The sequence below is a fragment of the Sinocyclocheilus rhinocerous genome, unplaced genomic scaffold (assembly GCF_001515625.1).
Source record: "Sinocyclocheilus rhinocerous isolate Xijiao unplaced genomic scaffold, SAMN03320098_v1.1 scaffold6702, whole genome shotgun sequence".
Classification (NCBI taxonomy): Eukaryota; Metazoa; Chordata; class Actinopteri; order Cypriniformes; family Cyprinidae; genus Sinocyclocheilus; species Sinocyclocheilus rhinocerous.
This window is the reverse complement of record NW_015631045.1, coordinates 1-20836: the sequence shown is the minus strand read 5'-3', so window position 1 is coordinate 20836 and position 20836 is coordinate 1. Positions and strand designations below refer to the sequence as shown.

The window sequence follows — 20836 nt, the reverse complement described above, 5'->3', positions numbered from 1 at the left end:
TGATTCCTGAGAGAGATATTGTTGTGATTAATTTTTTTTTTCTTCCAAGAAGCCAAGTTCCTAACTTCTCCCAAGACCTTTAAGGACCTGATTGCCCTCGGATCAGCTGTAAAAGAGGATGAACCCGAAGTTTAAGGTTAGACTATATTTCAGAAATAAGATTATCTATATTCATGCATTATCTGTATTCTGTGTTCATGCATTTTTTGCTGAAGTTGTCATATCTGTTATTTAGAATGGGACAGCGATATTGCATCAATTTGTCTCCTACTTCATTTGATTCCACCATCACCACAAGGCTGCAAGGGACCTGGAAACATGTCCTCCTATCAAGCTGAAAAACATCTTCAAAAAGGTACATTTGGACATTTCTGTCACTACCTGTTGTCTGCCTCAAAATATTGCCAGATGTGTTGTATATGAAAGACTAACATAAAATCAATTGGAGAGCTGACCTTGAGAGTTATTTTTGTCTTTGATCTGCAGGCACTAACAAGAAGAATATCTTGAAGAGACCACACAGCATACCTGCTCGCTGATGGGACAACGAGGAACATCATTCATGGATGCTACACAACTGTCGACAAGTATCTTGCTGCAATCTTGTTCAAATCTACCTTTCATATTTGTTCATGTCTAGGTAAATTTGATGATTTTGTGTCCACACAGCCATACCTGCTCGCTGATGGGACAACGAGGAACATCATTCATGGATGCTACACAACTGTCGACAAGTATCTTGCTGCAATCTTGTTCAAATCTACCTTTCATATTTGTTCATGTCTAGGTAAATTTGATGATTTTGTGTTTTATTAACTATTTTATGTTTCTGTGCAACACTTAATGAACGTGAGAGAGAGAACAACATCACGATGTTGAGCCGCTATTGAAACCGCTTTCGATTGCGCGCTCACATTTTACTTTCACTTTCACTTTTGAGATTCGTGATCACACAAAGGACTCTATACTATGGAGCGGCAGTACTACTTACCACACATTTGACAAGATTAGATGTTTATCATTGGTGCTCAGGATCTGCAAATCATTCGCCATCGTCCTATCAGACATTTTTCCTTACTCTGTGTATGTGGTAAGTGAACTTTCATGTACTGTAATGCAACAGGCTACCGCTAGCAAGCGGTTAACCTTTTAGTGGCTCCGTGTAACGCGTTATTTGTTTCACGCTTCGGGCACATCCCTAACCCCACCCCGCCCCCCAATGTCATCGTCCACCGCGATGTTTCACTGTAGACATCGTCCGATGCCAATTTTGTAGACATCGCCCAACCCTAATAGTTACCATAATTATCTAATTATCATTCTGTGAACAGGCCTTAAATCGTCCCACATCACACGTGTGGCTTGGTGTGAATGGCACCTGATCAAAACTCATCACCTTGTGTATATAAAACAAAATAAAATAATTAACTCCGATTGTGTCGAACCTTATATGCCAAATATGTTTGACACTGTAATTGGCTGCTTTTCATATAGCTTTTTTATAGTTGGTCTATGTGCATATACATGAATCTATGTATCTGTGTACATACACGCATGCAAAAAGAACATTTGAATATTTAAATGCAATAAAACAATATGCAGAATGTTTCTAACAAATTTGAGTGCAAATGGAGAAGCAGTTACTATAGTTACAAAATCAATAAATGGCTCATAATGGCCCAATGACTTTTAAAAGTGTTAAACGACTATACACAACTGTAATGTAATATTTGATTTGTGGAGATTATTAAAGGGGTCTGGTGCATAACACGAATTGTCCTCAAATTTGAGCATATTGTTTTCTATGAGTGTATGCCACAGCGGTGGTGCCCAGCTATGACACCAGAGGGTGCTCTAAGTCCTGCCACGCTACAGAGCCCTACTCATATAGTATCCACATAGCCCTCCTTCACAGTACGTTGTGTTTTGATACTCAAAATGGCAAGCGCTGTGATAGAGCTGTATATGTTAGAGCCTGAGGCAGAAGAAATTGAAACAACACAACCACAATGATTGCAACAGTCTGTTTCAGCATGGTAACTGCTTTTACTTGTTTGATAGCTTAATTTTCGGTATATAGTTTTAAAAGTACTATCATTACTTGTCTTATTACATAAGATGCTGCATGTAGGTGGGCATGTACTGATTTTATTATGTTAGATCATGCCTCCATGCCAAAAATTTCAGATCCAGCCCTAGGTCCTGTCAGAAACGATCCGTTTTGTATGGTAACAGAACAATTTATTTTGTTGTTTGACATCTTGAAATTGCATAGCTTAATATACATCACCTGTTTTAATATTTCTGTTTGAACCATTTATCATATACCTTCAAACACATCGATGCCGCTATGACCATTCTTGAAGTTAATTTTTGCCTGCCTGGTGGTGATCAGATTCACTGATTTTGACCACCGCCATGAACTTTGCACAAAAGTACAGAATGACGTGTTTCAGACATCCCACCCAGCAAAAACCATTTCAGGGAGGTTGCATTCCTAACTATAAAGAATAATAATGAAGAATTCAAACATTTTTAAATATCTAGCATGTTTAGTACAAATTAAAATGTAAAAATGTTTGTGTAAACAAAATTTTAACAAAGAAATATTAAGTTTTAAGTATTGTAAATTTTAAGTACAGTACTAGTGAGTTGAGGTAGTTTTGATTCAGTCTGTTTCATTTACATTTACATTTAGTCATTTAGCAGACGCTTTTATCCAAAGCAACTTACAAATGAGGACAATAAAAGCAGTCAAAACTAACAAAAGAGCAACAATATATAAGTGCAAATGACAAGTATCGGTTAGTCTAACGCAGTACACGTAGCAAGATATGTGTGTGTGTGTGTGTGTGTGTGTGTGTATATATATATATATATATATATATATATCAGTGTTTCCCACAGGATTTTGTGAGACTGTGGTGGATGGTCCTCGATCCCTCTAGGGGGGTCCGGGGGCATGCTCCCCCGTAAGAAAATCTTGTACATTTTAAAGTTAAATTCATAAATCTGGTGCACTGACTCGCCATCTCCACATGGACGTGCCTTTAATAGAAATGCACCTTTTCATACGGACTACAAAATTAAATTAAAAATGACGCGAATATTTATGGTTTTCACGCTTAAGTAAAGTAAAAGACCGCTTCTTAAACTCTTTTCCATGACATTCTAATTTATTGAGATGCACCTGTATATTTAATAATTCGCTGATGCATTTCAACAGGTCATGCATGTATTTATTTGTTATTCATCATTTTTTTGACACAGAGCACTACACGCCATGTAAAAATACATAATGTCCATGAACAAGAAACTGTTGATCGCTTTATATTAAATTGTTTCTTCATATTAGTTCAAACGTGAGAGCACCGTATTTATTTGTTCCTATGATTTAATAAAAAAAAAAAAAAGAACAAAAGTTTAAAAAAAGAGAGAGAGAGAGAAAGCCAGGATGGCCAGGGTGTGTTTGTTATTGTACATGAACCTATCCCTTTGAAACTGTTGCTCACCAATGTGCTGAGCATCTATTTCTTTTGGTAAAAACATAGTACAGTGGGACAAATACCACACTGACTAACCGTCACACCCTACATGTGCAACGACTGAACAACAGTGGAGGAGAAGTCTGCTGTTCTCCAAGTATCCACATTATTAATAAAAAACAACAACAAATAAATACAATTAAAAAAATAAATAAATAAAAAAAGCTTTGGATGAACATTGTTAACCATGGGTCATTGTGCCTCCAAGTTTGGATTTTCAAAGGCGCACCTAGCATTTTCAGCTGGTTTAAAATATTTTGGTGGACACAGGGCCTAAATCCATATCAAACTAATAATTTTAAGCAGGCCCATAATTTGTATGTTTTATTATATATTTGAGAGTACCTTTTAGTTTTGTTGATTGTTTATTCATTCATCCATTAATTTATTAATTTATTTATTACAAAATGAATATGTTGTGCTTTCTCTTTCAGGGCGGTGCTTTGCATTTCGAGGTGAGCGTGGGAACGATGAACCAGCCATTGAAATGATTAAAGTGTCACATCTGAAGTGAGTAACAGATGTTTTTCAGTTGCAAACACCTCAGTGAGCACTTAAACACTTTAGTCCTTTTGGTTTCCCTAAACAGTGATGCATTTTGTGGTGACAAATACAGACACACACAAACTACTTTCATTCATTATTTCCTGAACGGTGTCTAGGTTGTGCACTTTAACCAGTCCTGTACTTCCTCTCTTTTCTTTCATTGCACTACTTTAACTATGGGAAATCCTGAGTGATTGTTTAACCTTGCAATGGCGATTTTATTTTATTTTTATTTTTTTTCTCATTGTTTCAAAACTATCACTTTCCAAAACTGCCGTTTGAAACTATTCAGTCAATCAAACAAATAAGACATAAGTAAGATATATGTCCTGCAAGATATATCGTCACCTTGGAATTATAAGATTCTATCTGCCTTCTGAACAGTTTCGAGATATATGTATGTCCTGGGGACCCCCCACTACTGCGGATGTCTTCTTGTCTAGTGAAATAAACGTGTGTGTGTGTGTGTGTGTGTGTGAGAGAGAGAGAGAGAATTACCTGTAGTAACTAAGCTATTTTTTTTAATAAAAGCGTTGCATTGACAATATTTTTCTGTGCTCCTGGATATTTCTGTGATCTCTATGTGCAAGTGATGTGTGTGCATGTGCTTCAATGAAGTCTGTGCATTAATATAAAACAGTGATTAAATTGACTGGAACTACCTGTACATTAAATGGTTTAACACACACTTTCCTCCTAGTCAGTATCTAATATTCAGACAGACCATGGCATAAGGGTACTAAGGTTACTTTTAACGTAGGAAACACTTTTTGATCTAAAGAAAATTTCAGGTATGCTTCTGAGAACAAAATAAATGTATGTGTACATGGGTCTTCTTTAGGCAGTACCTGGTGGTGGTGTTCAGAGATAAACCTCTGGAACTCTGGGATGTCCGCACAGGAACCCTGCTGCGTGAGATGGCCAAGAACTTCCCTACTGTCACTGCCCTGGTACTGTATCAAACTCACAATGTGCCATGTTGCTTATAGTGTTTGTTCTTAAAATATTACATTGTTTTGAACTATGGGTAAAATATGTGTTAGCGACTAGAAATTACAGCATTTGAAATGCTTTTGAAGCACAGCAAAATCTAGTTAGCACATAGGAAAATTGGAAGTCTCTATGTTCAAGTGATGCGTGTACGTGTGCTTCAATGAAGGCTGTGCATTGCTATAAAACAGTTATTAAATTGACTGGAACTGGCATGGCCAGGGTCAGTGGAGTCTGTGAAGATTCTACCTGCCTCCTTCCTCAAAAAGTACAGGTCCTGGAGGTTGGGCAGGGGGCACCAATAATTTTCTCAGCAGTCTGGACTGTCCACTGTAGTGTTGAACCAAACCAGACAGTTATCGAAGTACATTGGGCAGACTAGTAGAACTGGGTAAGCAGCTCCTGTGGCAGATTGAACTTCCTCAGTTGGTGAAGGAAGTACAAGTACAACCTGTCCTGGACAGCTCGTGAAGGAAGTACAGCCTCTGCTGGAAATCGGGAATCAGAACAAATACATTAGGGGTTTAGCACCTTTGGTGCTTGGATCCCGAATAATGAAGTCATACAAAAACAATAGGGTTCCAGCACTTTGTGCTTGGCCTCTAATAATAAGAACACTAACATAAACAATAGGTGAATACCACTGTTGGAAATGAATGGGAGCTTAGGAAAAAAATGCACCATAATGACCAATTTTTTATTTTATTTTATTTATTTTTTGAATAATCACAGTCACAGGGTCAGGACACAGTGCTTCCCGACTTGACGGCCAATGGCATCCTACCGCAGATACGTCAAAAATGATTGTCCACTCATATGGACTTTGGGGGCCTGGTAAGCACTGCCCAACCAGTTAGCGCTAGTCATCAACCAGGACAGTCAGACTCAGTTACACAACTTAGTTTGCCAGGTGCCTGCCCGGGATCAGCTGCAGTCCCACTGAAACAATTTCAGAGGCTCCTGGGGCCTATGGCCTCCTCGGTGGCAGTATCACTGCTTGGATTGATGCATATGAGAGCGTTTCAGCACTGGCTTCAGACTCGAGTCCCGAGATGGCCATGGCTTTGTGGCATGCAATGTGTGGCTATCACACCGATATGTCACCATATGTCATTCAGCCCTTGGATGGACCTAGCATTTCTATGGGCAGGGGTCCTGCTAGAACAAGTGTCAAGTCGCATTTTGACTGACTCCCCCTTTGGAGTCAGCAGCAACTTAATTCACTGTAGGGCACTCACATCATTGAAGGTATATGTGGCCGCATCACAATGAAGTGGACGGTAAGGGGAGCACGAACTGATCATCAGGTTTCTCAGAGGCTCCAAAAGGTTTAACCCTCCAAGACCTTCTTGGGATCTCTCTGTAGTCTTGCTGAGCCTACAGAGAGCTCCTTTTTAGCCCCTGGAGTCAGTCTAGCTAAGTGCCATCTCTTTGAAGACGGACCTCCTGGCCACACTGTTGTCCATCAAGAGGGTTGGGAACCTGCAGGTGTTCTCTGTCAGTGCAACATTCCTAGAGTTCAGTCTGGCGTATTCTTACATGATCCTGATACCAAAGTTCCCACTACCCCTTTTAGGGACCAAGTGGTGACCCAACCTTGACGTTCCAGTATGTGCCTTGCGCATCTATTTGGACTGCACTAAGAGCTTCAGGCACTCTGAGAAGCTCTTCTTCTGCTTTAGTTGGAAAGCAGAAGGGGAAGGCTCTTTTTAAACAGAGGATGGCCCACTGGATTGTGGATGCCATTGCCTTGGCATACCAGACCCAAGGTGTGCTATGCTCCTTTGGAGACCGAGCACACTCCACAGGGAGTCACATCTTTCTAAGCTCTAGCAAACGACGCCTCTCTAGCAAACATCTGTAGAGCAGCAGGCTAACCAACACCCACTACCTCTGCAAGATTCTATAATTTCCAGGTTGAACCAGTTTTGTTCCATGTGTTAGGTACGTTTTCTGTCCACATATCCTCTGATACCCTGCTGCTGTCGAATTCAGTGGAGGAATTCAAGGCCAGGCCGAGTACTCATAATGCGAGCCTGTGTACTTGGGCTAGGTGCTTCATGTTTATTTTTTTTTGTTTGTTTGTTTGTTTGTTTTTTTTAATTGCCTATTGTTAATTTCATATGATGTATTGTCCACGGTATGGTTTTCCTGCAGGTAGCCCTGTAGGTAAAATGCTTTTGGCTCCTCCGCAGAAACCTGAATGAGTAGATTCTTGCCATTTCCTTTTATACCTGTATGTATGGGGAAGTGGCACATGCAAATTCCACTCGCCAGTTTTTAATGGCTTTTTTTTTTTTTTTTTTGAAGTATCACAGGTGTTTGGGGCTTCCAAGTACCTAGTGTCAGTACATTGACACAATGTCTATAGTCAGTAGTAACCAGGATGTTATGTATGTTTCAGTGTGATTCATGATAACATTTATTTGTGTAAACAGGAGTGGTCTCCTTCGCATAACCTTAAAAGTCTGAAGAAAAAGCATCTAGCTGCACGAGAGGCCATGGCCAGACAGACCACCCTCGCTGATGCTGAACAGAGCAGTGTAGAGTCCTCTGTTATCAGGTCTGAATGCCCAAAAATGATAGCTGTCATCATTTACTGATCTTCTTGTTGTTCATTCTTCTGGAGAACACAAAAAGAGATTTAGTGAATAATGAAAAAAATTATGATCAGATCTCCAAAATCTACATTAAAGCAGCATAAACTTATTATATACAACTCCTAAATTACATTCCAAATCTTCTGAAGTACAGAGAGATTGATAATTAATAAGTCTATTTATGGGCTCAATGCTGAAATTTAAGTTATTTAAAGTTAAATTTAATTTAAATCTTCCTCTCTGCTTCAGCTTAAATGTTCTTTTTGCTTATGCACATTTAAACTTGGTGCATGAAGATGCTGAATGAATGAAGAATGAATTAGATTGCAGCGGAAGTGAAGACTTTCAACACATAACTTAAATTGTAGTCTGTTTGTTACAAAAAAAAACTTCCAACATGATTTTAGAGCACAATAAGAAATTTAGCACACAGGTTGGATGGGCTACTTTTATTAAACGTATTGTGTTTTTTGCCATTTCAGAGTTCTACAGTAAAAGTTTCCAATGTTCTTGTATAGAAAATGGTGGACAGTACATTCTTCACCATTTCTCATTTTGTGTTCCATGGAAGAATAGGTTTATAGCATTTATAGCACAAGTTTCTAGAATTGATTCACTAATCATTGGTAAATTGGTACTTTGTTACTGCACTTTAAATGCTCTAATCTAAGTGGTTTGCTGTTTCAATATGAACTCTTAACAATACTCTCTGTTGTTGTCTGTCTGCCAGTCTGTTGCAGGATGCTGAGAGTAAATCTGAAATGAGTCAGGGCATATCAGCTCGAGAACACTTTGTGTTTACTGACACAGATGGACAGGTCTATCACATCACTGTGGAAGGCAACACCGTGAAGGATGGGGCACGTATTCCACCTGATGTGAGTGTCCTTCATATGTGTTTTGCATTCTGTGTAACTGACAACTGTGGAGTCGTTTTATTTATTTAGTTTTTCTCCTGATCAATTTTTGTTTTGTTTTTCTTTGCAAAAGTACACAAAGTCTCAAATGCAGTATTTACTTGCTCTGTTATACATGATCTTGAAACGTTTTCAATTTGCTGTTTGGTGAAACAATCAAAATTTGTCAGGCCAGCACAGACACGTTGTTCAACAAAACCTAGACAAACGATAGTCCAAACAATAACCATCCACCAGATGCTTCCAGACAAACGCTTTAGACTTTGAGTGATCAATCCCAAAAATCCACTATAGGATTCTGATGAAATGTCTCAAAAGTGGAATTTTTTCTTCCAATATCCACTCAATAAGTATATTAGCAGAAATAAATCTACTAATATTAATGCTAACTAAAATGCTAACTTTAGCCTGATAGACGTCCAAAGCCACGCCCCCTGAACCCATATACGCTTACAGATCAGGGCTCGAATTCACAAAACATCTTAAGGCTAAAAGTAGCGAACTATCCTAAAATGGCTGTTGCCAGCAATCTGCCTCAGAATATTATCATTTTAGAAACATTTCTATGACCATAATGAGCAGTCCGTGACAGACAAATCGTTAACGGCTGGTCTTTGTGGTAATACAGTACATTGGGCAGGACATCCATATGCTCACCTTACATTCATCGACCTCAAATATGTCTTATCATCTGAAATATGTATGTAGTAGCAACTTTACATGGCAGCTCAATCTAATATTAGCCTAGAAAAAAAGTGCGCAGTTCACGTGTTTGTGCGGAGTTTGGAAGCTGAACAGCAGCGCGCTTGGGCTACAGATGGAGGCGCCGGTGCGATCATTGGCTCTTAAAATACTCCGTCATTTTTGGTCATACCAATAAGAGTAATATATCTTTTGTATCTGTAAAGACTCTACGTTTATTCGTGTGCACTAAGAATAACAACAAAACGTTGCGCTTTTGTAAAATAATGAAAGCAAACAGGATGCACTTTCTGCCGTCTCGGACTCTGTGAACTTGAGCGCGTCACTTTGAAACTCCATGTATGCTTGCCTAATTACAGACATGAAAAATATATCTATAGAGAGTGAAACTTTTAAATTAAAAAAGTTCAAATAGAAAACAAATATTCTCAGATTATGTAATCCATATGAAACTTAGCCTGCATTTTAAAATCTTTATTTGAAGGTGGCAATTAACTTTTATTTTTAAACCTTTATTTGAATATGGCAACATAATATTGTGCTCTACAATATTTCTATGAATAAATCTCTGACAGAGACCCCTCCCCTATCAGCCAATCACTGTGTGCATAGTTAGTAAGTATGCTGACATCATCCATAGCAACAAGGTCAACCCCGCCCTTACTCTTAGCTTAAGACTTCTCTCTATTCCTTAGTAAAAGTTTGTCTCAGCAGCTTTGTGAATAGGTTTTAAGAGAAAACTCTTAGCTAAAAACTTTTACTGCTATTTAGGAGAACTCTTAGTGGTAAGATAAAATGTTTTGTGAATACGGGCCCAGAATACCAGAGACAACATTACTACAATAGGCTACATCAGCGGTTCCCCTGTAAACTTCAACGGGGTTCCCCTGTAAACTTCAACGGATTTCCCCTGTAAACTTCAACGGATTTCCCCTCAGGAAGTAGGGAGCAATGAACACTGTGTAGGGATCATATCGATCGGAACACAGTTCATGCATGTAGCTCACTTCTAACGAGCTGGTTATCTGAATCGGGTGTGTTAACTAAGCGAGACATGCAAAATATGCAGAGCGCGAGGACTGGTATTGGGAACCGCTGGGTTACATGTGTCATTCACCGGTGAGAAAACTTTAAAAGTACTACAATACCAGGAAGGAAGTTTGGGTTATTGATGTTTGCCTGCCATTCTCGCTCTGCACAGCGTGCGTGAACGCGCTGATGACGTATCCTGTCTGCGCAAACCGGGTGCACAGAGGTATGCTAATACATACGTTGACAGGCAGGTAGGAAAGCCAATTAAAACGCTCGGACCGAGCGTTTTGATTGGACGAACATTTCTTGGTCCTACGCCTTCCACAGAATATATAAATACAGATAAATACATTTAGACCACTTAACTTAATGATTGCTATCGGGATGTGAAGAGACTTTCAACCAGCATAACAAAAAATGTTTCTGAAGACAATCACCTATTGCACCTTTAAAAAGAGTTCTAAATTGTATTGAAGGGTAGCACAAGGAGAAGGCCATGCTTCCTTCTAACCAAACAATACCTTCCCTCTTATATTACACCTGTGTTTAACCCTCTGGGGTCTAAGGGTGTTTTGGGGCCCTGGAGAAGTTTTGGCATGCCCTGACATTTGTGTTTTTTTCAGTATCTTAAATACTTAAAGTCTGATAACACTGTATTCAACACAAACTGGGCTACAATAATTTGTGAGCAGCATGAAAGTACATGTTTGTGTTTTTGAGAAAACAATGTTTATGTGTGGTTAGTGAAAAACTAAATCTTTTAAGTCACTGAAATAAGGCCATAAAACACATACAGAATATTTGTTCACAAGACTTTTGGTCTAGTGGTAGACTAGAGTTTTTGCTACAAAATGATGTGAAGAATTATGTTCACTCGTTCACAGAAAACAATATGTTAATTTACCATTTGTAAAACATGTTTTGTGATACAATGCCCTTATGCAAGGGAGTGACAATGTTTGATAATAGTGGTAGACTAGAGTTTTTGCTACAAAATGATGTGAAGAATTATCATGTTCACTCGTTCACAGAAAACAATATGTTAATTTACCATTTGTAAAACATGTTTTGTGATACAATGCCCTTATGCAAGGGAGTGACAATGCCCATGAATATTTAGTGATTCACACCTGAGAGACAAAGGGCCTCCCATAATGGGCCATCAATATGAATGTGACTGAGGCAGGTAAGAAAGAGTTTGAGGAGAGTAAAATAATGTAGGTTTTTGATTATTATTTGGATTTTATTTACAACACAGTATAATAAAAATATACACCGTCAAGGACACATGATTGAACATACTGATCTGAACACTGAGACTTGAACAGTAACACACCTTTGTGCCAAACATTCATTCTAATATCATAGTGTTAACAATACTTTTATCTTGTGGTTTTATATGTTATAAAACATTAAACACATCATGGCGTTGTGAGACATTTAAACAATGAAATGACACATATTTCAAAATGTTTCACTTGATTTCATGCATGTAGTCAGGAATTATAGTTTGGGATAAAGTCTAACTAGTAAAATGTGAACAAGTTATGTAACAATAACACAATAACAACAGATGCATGTAATCTTAGGCTACTCAGAATGATATTCTCCACTGGATCTAGCTGCGCGACGCATCGCGTTGTGTTCTTTTTCTGAGGTAAATTCTGGGTTATTCCTCTCAGCACGTCTTCTTCCAGAAACAAAAAGTAGCCGGGATGAACTTGTTTGTTTACGCGGTGGCAATGTGGGCGTTTAAATGCGCGCACGTCTCACATGGATGTTTAGAATTTGAAAATCGTGATCGGCTTGTGGGCATGATCGCATTAGAGATAATGAGTTGAGAGGGGAAAACTGGATCTTGCGTTGGTTTCATATGGATTACTTTAGCAGAGAATATTTGTTTTGGACATGACTTACTTCATTTAAAAGTAGACATTTCAAGCTTTCTATACATATATTTTTCATGTCTTTGAGGCAAGTATTCGCTGAGATTTAGGTTGTTTTATTTACGTGTCTGTGAATAGAGGTGACAGAGACCGAGACGGCACAGAGCGAACCCTGTTTATTTTCTTTATTTTACAAAATTACATTGTTTTGTTGTTATTATGACTATACACAAATAAAAGTAGACCCTTTGCAGTTTCAAATGATGGTAACACTTTATAATAACTTTCATTAATAAATCATTAACAAACATTATATAATGCTTAATGGATCATTAGTTAATATATATTCAAAGAGTTAGAAATGTGAGATAATGTGCTTGTTAATGTTGAGTGTTCTGGCTATTTGAGGTGCTTTGTCTTTTCTCAAAGTAAAAAAACATTTCCACCCATTTGGAGCAGTTATCGACAGTAACAAGATTATGTTCGTTCTGTTTAGCACTTTTGGGGAAAGGACCCATGAGGTCAACACCTATCATGTAACCAGGTTTGACAACAGGAGTACTCTGCAAATGGCCAGACAACTTTGTCAGTGAGGGTTTGTACTTTTGACAAATGTGACATTCTCTACAGTGTCTCCACACATCAGTTCTTATGTTAGGCCAGTATACTGTGTCTAGAAGTCTGAGAAGAGTTTTTCATTTTCCCAGATGCCCGCTGAGTGGGTTGTCATGGGCATTTTGCAAAAATGCTTCTCAATGAATAGATGGAATTACCAGTTGGAGTTTCTGTCCTTTCTGACCCTCAGGCACACTGCAAAACAAGAAATCATGTTTCACAATGTACTGAATTCGTGAAGCATCCGGCATTGTCTGATTCTGTCTGATTGTCTGAGTCTACAGTAGGGCTGCACGATAAATCGCATGCGATATTTAACGCGCATCTTGTCAGTAAAGCCGGTTCTTTAATCAGCGGTAAATCTCCATCACCTGCGGGCTTTCACATGGAGCATCATTAACTACACAGAGCCGTTGTTCACCGACAAGCTGCGCAAAACCACGATCATATTTTGCGCTCATACCAGCTTTACTGACAAGATGCGCGTTAAATATTGCATGCGATTTATCGTGCAGCCCTAGTCTACAAGCATGTTGACTTGTGATGCAGCGATCTTGGAAGCGTTTACAATGACGGCGAAGATTGTATCAGGCAGAGCATTTTGACTTTGAGTTCTGGATAATATGGCCTTGGGTGTTGGAAGGCCCATGTCAGGGCAGCATGGTCAGTGACTACTTCGAAGGGTCGGCCTTCAAGGTATGTTTGCCACTTTTCTACAGCCCAGACTAGGGCCAAGCACTCCTTTTCTGAGACTGTGTATGCTTTCTCTGCTCCTCTGAGCAACCAGGATGCATAGGCGATCACATGCTCTTCTCCTGATGATTCCTGTGTAAGAACAGCTCCTACGCCAATGTCACTTGCATCTCGTTTGCACTCGGAAAGGTTTGCTAAAATCAGGTGTTATTAAGACAGGAGCTGTGGTGATGCCAGCCTGCCAATCCTAAGAATCTTTGGATGTCCTTGATGGATTGAGGTATGGGGAATGTTTTCACTGCAGAAACTTTAGATGGATATGTTTTTACACCCTCGTTTGAAACTATATGACCAAGGAATGCAAGTGATCTATGGATGAAGTTGCATTTCTTCAGGTTAAGTGTGAGTCCGGCTTTACTGAGACATGTTGCCAATAACCACTTTTTAGGTCCAGAGTGCTGAAGACAGTATCACCGTCCAGTGACTCCAGGATAGCCTGTATCTGAGGCACAGGTTAGGCATCCAGTTGGTTCTTGGCATTCAGTCCACGGTAATCAATACAAAGTCTAGATCCTCCATCCTTCTTTAGAATTTCCACCACCAGAGAAGCCCAAGGAGAAGTAGATGGTCGAATGATCCCTTAGTCTAGTACAGGGGTCAGCAACCTACAGGACCAGAGGGATAATCGCTGGCACGCGAGCAATAGGGAAAACTGCATCCTGTCTACTGATTGTTCCTGCACTTCACACCTCCATTTCACCTTACCAATAGCAGTCTGCCTTTGTCCATTGGCCGATAGAAAGTATTGCCCTTCGCTGGGTTGGTAATGCTCTTGGTGACACAGCTGTATCCAAAAGGACTCCTGGATCAGTGAGAAAGTAATACCTGTGTCGACCATGGCAATGGCATGCCTTTCCTGTAAAATTATGGGAAGGGTGATATTTTTATAGTCATGTTGCACAGAACTTTGAAAGGATTGCACTACTCAATTGCTTGCATTTGGTGATTTGCTCTGAGGTTCTTGAACTGTGGAGGCTCTCTTTCTCTGTTCTTCCACATTAGCCTGACTCCAATATCTTTTGGATTCATCAAAATCTATTTCTATCTGGGTTTCAATCCTGACTAGTTCTCCCATGTCCTTGATGGTTCCGCTTAGCAAACTAGCAAGTCGTGGGTTACAGTTTCTAAGGATTGCTTGAACCACTTCCTTCTCAGACATTTCTTTCTCCACCACAGACACAATGCTCGATAGTGGAATCTCTGATACTTCTCTGATATGTTCACTCATTAATTTATTGGGGAAGTTCATGCAAGCCAAATCAAATCTGCACAGCTTTAGCGCAAATACCGAACTCGTGAGACATCATGACACTGTTGAGTATATTGCAAAAACCAAACAAAACACACCTACAGAGGCACGCATTTGCGACGGGATGAAGTCTGGTTAGACCAACACAGGCTTTAGTGTGCGTGGGCATTTACAGTGCGTTCTTTCACTGCATGATTCAGTCTAGTAACATGCATTAAAAATGATCACATAATTCAAGATAAGGGGGCAGAAAATGTATATATTTATATCAATTCGTATAGTTAATCAATATCACACGAAGAGTGCAATTTTTTCTTAAAAAATCAGCATGGTTACAAATGTGATAGTGATTTTATATAACAGTTCAATAAACAATAAGTTAATATCAAGAGACTTACATTTTAGACACCATGTTGTCTGTTTTTGCGCTATTTCGCCAACAAAAAAACATTCCAAAAACAGTCACAGTACTGTTTTGCGTCTCTGAGCAACCATGACGTTGTTTCGTTTCTGAATGAATCAACCGTTTAAATAATTCGGTTCAATCGCAATGACTCACTTAACAGCTGCCACCTACTGGCGGTTTTAATTTCACATTTAAAGGGATCATAAGATGCGATTTCTATTTTTCCTTTTCTTTAGTGTGTTATGTAGCTATCTGTGCATGTATAAGATCTGCAGAGTTACAAAGCTCAAAGTCTCCCACAAAAGGATTTATTCTATCTAAAAGAGAAGGCTGATCCAGACCGGGCTAAAACGTCTCATTCAAACATGCCCCCAGATCTCTACGTCACGATGTGGAAATATTTGCGTAATGCCGCCCAAATGTGCACGCAAAGAAAGAAGGCGTGGATTCAGGGATCACAGTAGTGTTGATGCAGCCATGTCAGGGAGACGCTGTGTGTTTCTGTGCGAAAGCAAAAGCACTTTATTTGGCCTTCCGAAAGTAGATGCAATGAGGAATCATTAGTTAAGATTTATTTACAACAGAACAGCACAACCCAGATGTTCGAATTTGTGCAACGCATTTTATGGACGACAGTTTTGTGAACCTAGGAGAGTAGCCTACAAGGCTGGCTGTGCAAAGGCTATTTCTAAAAAAAAGGTAAATTCTGACTTTGCTATGACAATCTGGCGCTTATTCTGAATCTTATTTTTAGAATTGTTGCATATGTGTATTAAGGTTAGTTAAGTTTGGACTTTGTATTCGTCAGATAGGTTAATTTTGTTAAAATGCATGATGACACAAATTCATTTGTCTATAGCTTCTCAACACTTCAACATCAAAATTATTTTAATAACTTTTGTAAGGTTAGTCTAAAGCTGCTTTGTACAAAGTTTGGTGAAGATCTAAGTAATAGCTAGAATTTTGATTCTATAGCTCTTACGGTTCCAGAGATAAGAAGCAAAACACAAATGACATAATTACCTGATAATTGCCTAATAACCAAGCAGAAACACTTCTGTTTCACTTCTGGTTTGACACAATGATAACAACACCACTGATCTGATCAAACTTTTATTTATAACACTTTTCCAGTCATCTAAAATGACTAGTTTGTTATTAACAAACTAAATGTGCAAAGTGTAATGTTTTCAAATGGAGATGACAAGGGAGTCTATCAACTTTGCATAATCATTATCATTTGTTTTAAACTACAGTTTTAAAAGGTTTATGTGTTGTTTAATAGGCTAAAGTAGGGGTGAGTGAGCTGAAGATTTTGTATCGTGATTGATCTTGAAGATGTCTACAATGTACTTTTCAAATGAATTGTAGAGATTGTGACCAAATGTGTCCAATTTATGTCTGAATGTAAATATATCCATATATCCATGCATTTCACTTGGCAGGACTTTTAACATGTTAGAGCAATAAAGAAACATGGATGAATGAGAAAGTAAAGAGTGCAACTTTGCTGATATTAAAAGGAGTTTATAAAAGCGGGACTTTACGAGCCTAATGATGAGCATAGGCAACAGCAGAGAGATAATTAAAATAAGCTGTTTTATTTTAAATTACGTCTTTGAGACGATTACTTGATGGATTACGTGACTCCATGAGTTTGTCTCTATTTAAATGACATCAAGTATTTATGTAACAGATCTCATTTGTGCATTAATGACTCTTATATTAAATTTTATTCATTAAAGCAAAGCAAGTTACTTTACCTGTAAACACCATTGTTGACACGACTCCCCTCAAATACAGTGCGGTAATGTTGGTCTTGTAATTTTCAAAGCGTCCACAAAGACATTTACCTCATTTTGAATATATCCTATTAATGTGAAGCCAGATCAGAAAAGACTAAACAAAATGGCTACTGCATTTAATGCATGTGATTTGAAAATATTGTTATTTAAAAGTTTAAAAATATGGTCATGTCAGTAAAATTATCTATCTGATGGTGGTGACAATTTGATCTAAAGCTGAAAATTATAAGCTGAATAATTATATCATTGTGAATGCTACATTTTCTCACACATTTTGTGAGAAAGTAAAAGTTACACCCAAATAGTACAAAATAATTGAATACTTAAACGTTTATTTTTTGCATTCTTGTAGCCTGTTTTGTCTTACTTAAGAATCAGCCAGATGTGTAGAAGGCAAATTCTGCATTTTGTAAAGTCCTGTAGATGGAATATCCTGGATGCAGCTCTACATACCCCTCTGTATGGATCAAAAGAGTTTTCAAACATTCCCTTTCAATGTTTTGAGAGTATAAAATCTGCAGTTTCAAACTTTTCTGATGAAAGAGGAGATGAAGAGAAAATTGCTCCCTTTTTTGTCCTTATTATCCTTTCATCTCCTGCAGGGCTTTTTTCACAGTGTACTTATTTCTGATCATTTGTTCAGATCCATTTTATTTTTATTTCACTGCATATTTTGTGGTTATATGCAACCCATATCTCTCTTCAGCATAACCAGTAAAACAAGAACTCACATTCTTGATTATCAGTGTCTTTCTCCCTGTTCATCTATTCTTTTAATTTGTTGCATCAATTATTTGAATGTTCAAGATACTTATTTGCTGCAAAGTAATTACCCCTTAATAACTTATTTATGCAAAACAGTTGTTCAGTATGCAATTGTGGACATTTCGAACATTGTTTCTTTGTTGTCATTGCAGTGACCCTCCTTTATTCCTTGTTTGCAGCAAGTGGCATCCAGTTATCATCTTGGAAATAAATATGGTTATTGGTTATATGGTGTTATGACATCCATGACATAAGCAGTTTTGGCACAGCGTGTCGCCTACTGGTCAAGAGATGGACACTGGACGTTTTTGTTTTATAACTTCTGAACAGTTTGATCGAAAATCACGAGACGGCTCAAGGCGATATCAGATTTCCATGTCCACTATTTTGGGTGTTGAACCTTTAAAATTTTCTCATTACAAAAAAATTAAGTTTAATTACAAAAGTCAGTATGTATGCCCTGAGGTACTTAAAAAATTTCGAGACAGTGCCACCTTGTCATTAAAATGATAATGATTTATTAGTTTTGCCTATTGTCATGAGCCTGATCTTAATAGATTCCTTGGGTCATGAGAACATCAATACCAGTTATACTATATTTGGCTTAACTTGCTGAATTTAGTTGAAAACATACTTTTTCAATCTATTCCTATTCCTAGAATTTGACCCAGGTCATCTAACACTCTAACTCTTTCCCTGCCATTGACAGAATTTTCTGTCATTTATGACACAAGGCTTTCCTTTCCATTGACAGAATTTTCTGGCAATTTATGTTTTCACTGTTATATGGTAGGGGGCACTATTACACATCTTCTGAAATAGTACACACAGAAACTAGCAATAGGGACATTGCTTACACACACATAACACGATCATCAAACATGCAACAGCACATAAATCAAAACACCCTAATGTTACTGAATGAAATGTTAAACTCACAAAGAGGTATAGGACTGTGGTAGCTTTGGGGGTGTTGATGGACTCGGTCATTTGATCATTGTTCTCAATCCGATCCGGACTTAGTCTTTAACAAAAACGTGATTTTTCTCAGCTTTTTATTTAAGTTGTTGCTTTTTTAAATGAAACTTTCCCACATTTAAGTGTTGATTTTAAAAAAAGGCATGAAGTTACAATAAAATGGTTTGTTTTGTTTAAAAACAGAGTCTGTTCTTTATTTTAATATATTATATGTTCAGATATTCATGCAACAGAATATTCTGGGGGCCATGAAATTTTTGTTAAAATGATCAAAAATGCTAACGCTGGCTGGCAACTTAAAAAAATAAATAAATATGCTGGCGGGGAAAGAGTTAAGACCACGCCAACAAAAAGTTATGGATTTTGTGTTGATAGACAAAGCCACTATCATTTAATGCATGATTAAATTTGATGTCATGATTCCAAATTGAATCTGGATCTCTGCAAAGCTTTGCCATATTGACAACAAACTTTGTGTGTGTCATTTTCACACCACACTGACCAAACTGAAATGTTTCTTGAGCACCAAATCAGCATATTAGAATGTTTTCTCAAAGATTTACATTTATATTACATCTTAAAACAGATTTAAATAGAAAACATTTTATTTTAAATTCTAATAATATTTTACAATATTACTGTTTTTACTTTATTTTTGCTTTGTGTTTCAATTTGAAATTTTAACTTTGCACCATATCAAATAGCAAATGTCTGAGAACTGGTAATATCACATATCAACATTATAGTTGTGTCCTATGTCTTGTGTGCAAGACACTGAAGTTTTTCTACTGTCTTCCAGGGCAGTATGGGGAGTATTGCCTGTATTGCATGGAAAGGAGACACCCTAGTTCTGGGAGATGTAGATGGAAACCTCAATTTTTGGGACCTAAAAGCTCGTCTTTCAAGGTACAAATGTATTACTAAAGAATCTGCAAGTAAAATGTGTCTCCATGCATGTATGTGTGCAAACTGATTTAATTCCAAAACTCAGTAAACTACTTTCTTAGACAGCATCCTAATTGAAATGAAACCTAATAAAGGTCTGAGTTGGAAATATACGACTCTGTGCATCCCACACTTGAGTTACGTTTAGCTTGCATTTAAAATGTCATACTCATTTACATTTTTCAGGGCTGTACCTACACACCGAGGGTGGGTGAAGAAGATTCGTTTTGCTCCTGGGAAAGGCAACCAAAAACTCTTGGTGATGTACACAGATGGAGCTGAGGTCTGGGATACCAAAGAGGTGTGTGTGATTGATTGATTGATTGATTGATTGATTGATTGATTGGTTGGTTGGTTGGTTGGTTGGTTGGTTGGTTGAATGATTGATCGATTGATTGGTTGATTCTTTAGCAAAAATGGTTCATCTAATGCACATGCAAACATTTCAGAGAAATAAGACAAGGCAGTGCCTTAACTGTTGATGTGATTGGCTGATTTAAATGAGAGATTGGACTTTCTTTTCTGTGGCAGTCATACTGAGTTTTGTGATTTCTCTCATTCTTTTTTTCTACAACTCTGTCTCATCATACTGTACCTACTTCTGTCTTTGGGGCCGTATTCACAAAACATTTTATCTTAGCACTAAGAGTTCTCCTAAATAGCAGTAAAAGTTTTTAGCTAGGAGATTCCTCCTAAAACCTATTCACAAAGCTGCTGAGACCAACTTTTACTCAGGAATTGGGAGAAATCTTAGAGCAGGGTTCCTCAAATCTTGCCCTGGAGGGCCAATGCGCTGCTGAGTTTAGCTCCAACCCTGATCAAACTGGCAAATTTTCTCAAGGAAAAAAAAAATCTCTCAACTAATGCTGTAAAATATACCTGGGAGTCAATAATATGAAAGGTTGAAATTTGCTGATTTGTATACAAACACTTAAAATATACTCAAACATTTTTTTTTGTAATATTAAAGTTAAAATACCAACTTTAACTTTAAATTACATAATTATATTTCTACTCCAATTCATTTTTTTAAATATAAACATTTATTGGTGGTTGCCACAAAAACTTGACGGATTTATTCAAACATAAATTAAATATTGAA

The 20836-nt window shown here is 37.8% G+C and overlaps 1 protein-coding gene across 1 annotated transcript; it reads left to right on the top strand.

The window, feature by feature from the left end:
• Positions 1 to 318: 318 nt before the first annotated feature.
• Positions 319 to 20035, top strand: LOC107741118 (WD repeat-containing protein 11-like; the record flags this gene model as incomplete). The annotated part of the gene is made up of 7 exons (XM_016553711.1): positions 319 to 355; positions 3980 to 4055; positions 4933 to 5041; positions 7520 to 7644; positions 8412 to 8559; positions 19589 to 19695; positions 19921 to 20035. Coding segments are annotated over exons 1-7 (717 nt in total), but the record flags the coding sequence as incomplete, so codon positions are not given.
• Positions 20036 to 20836: the final 801 nt, after the last annotated feature.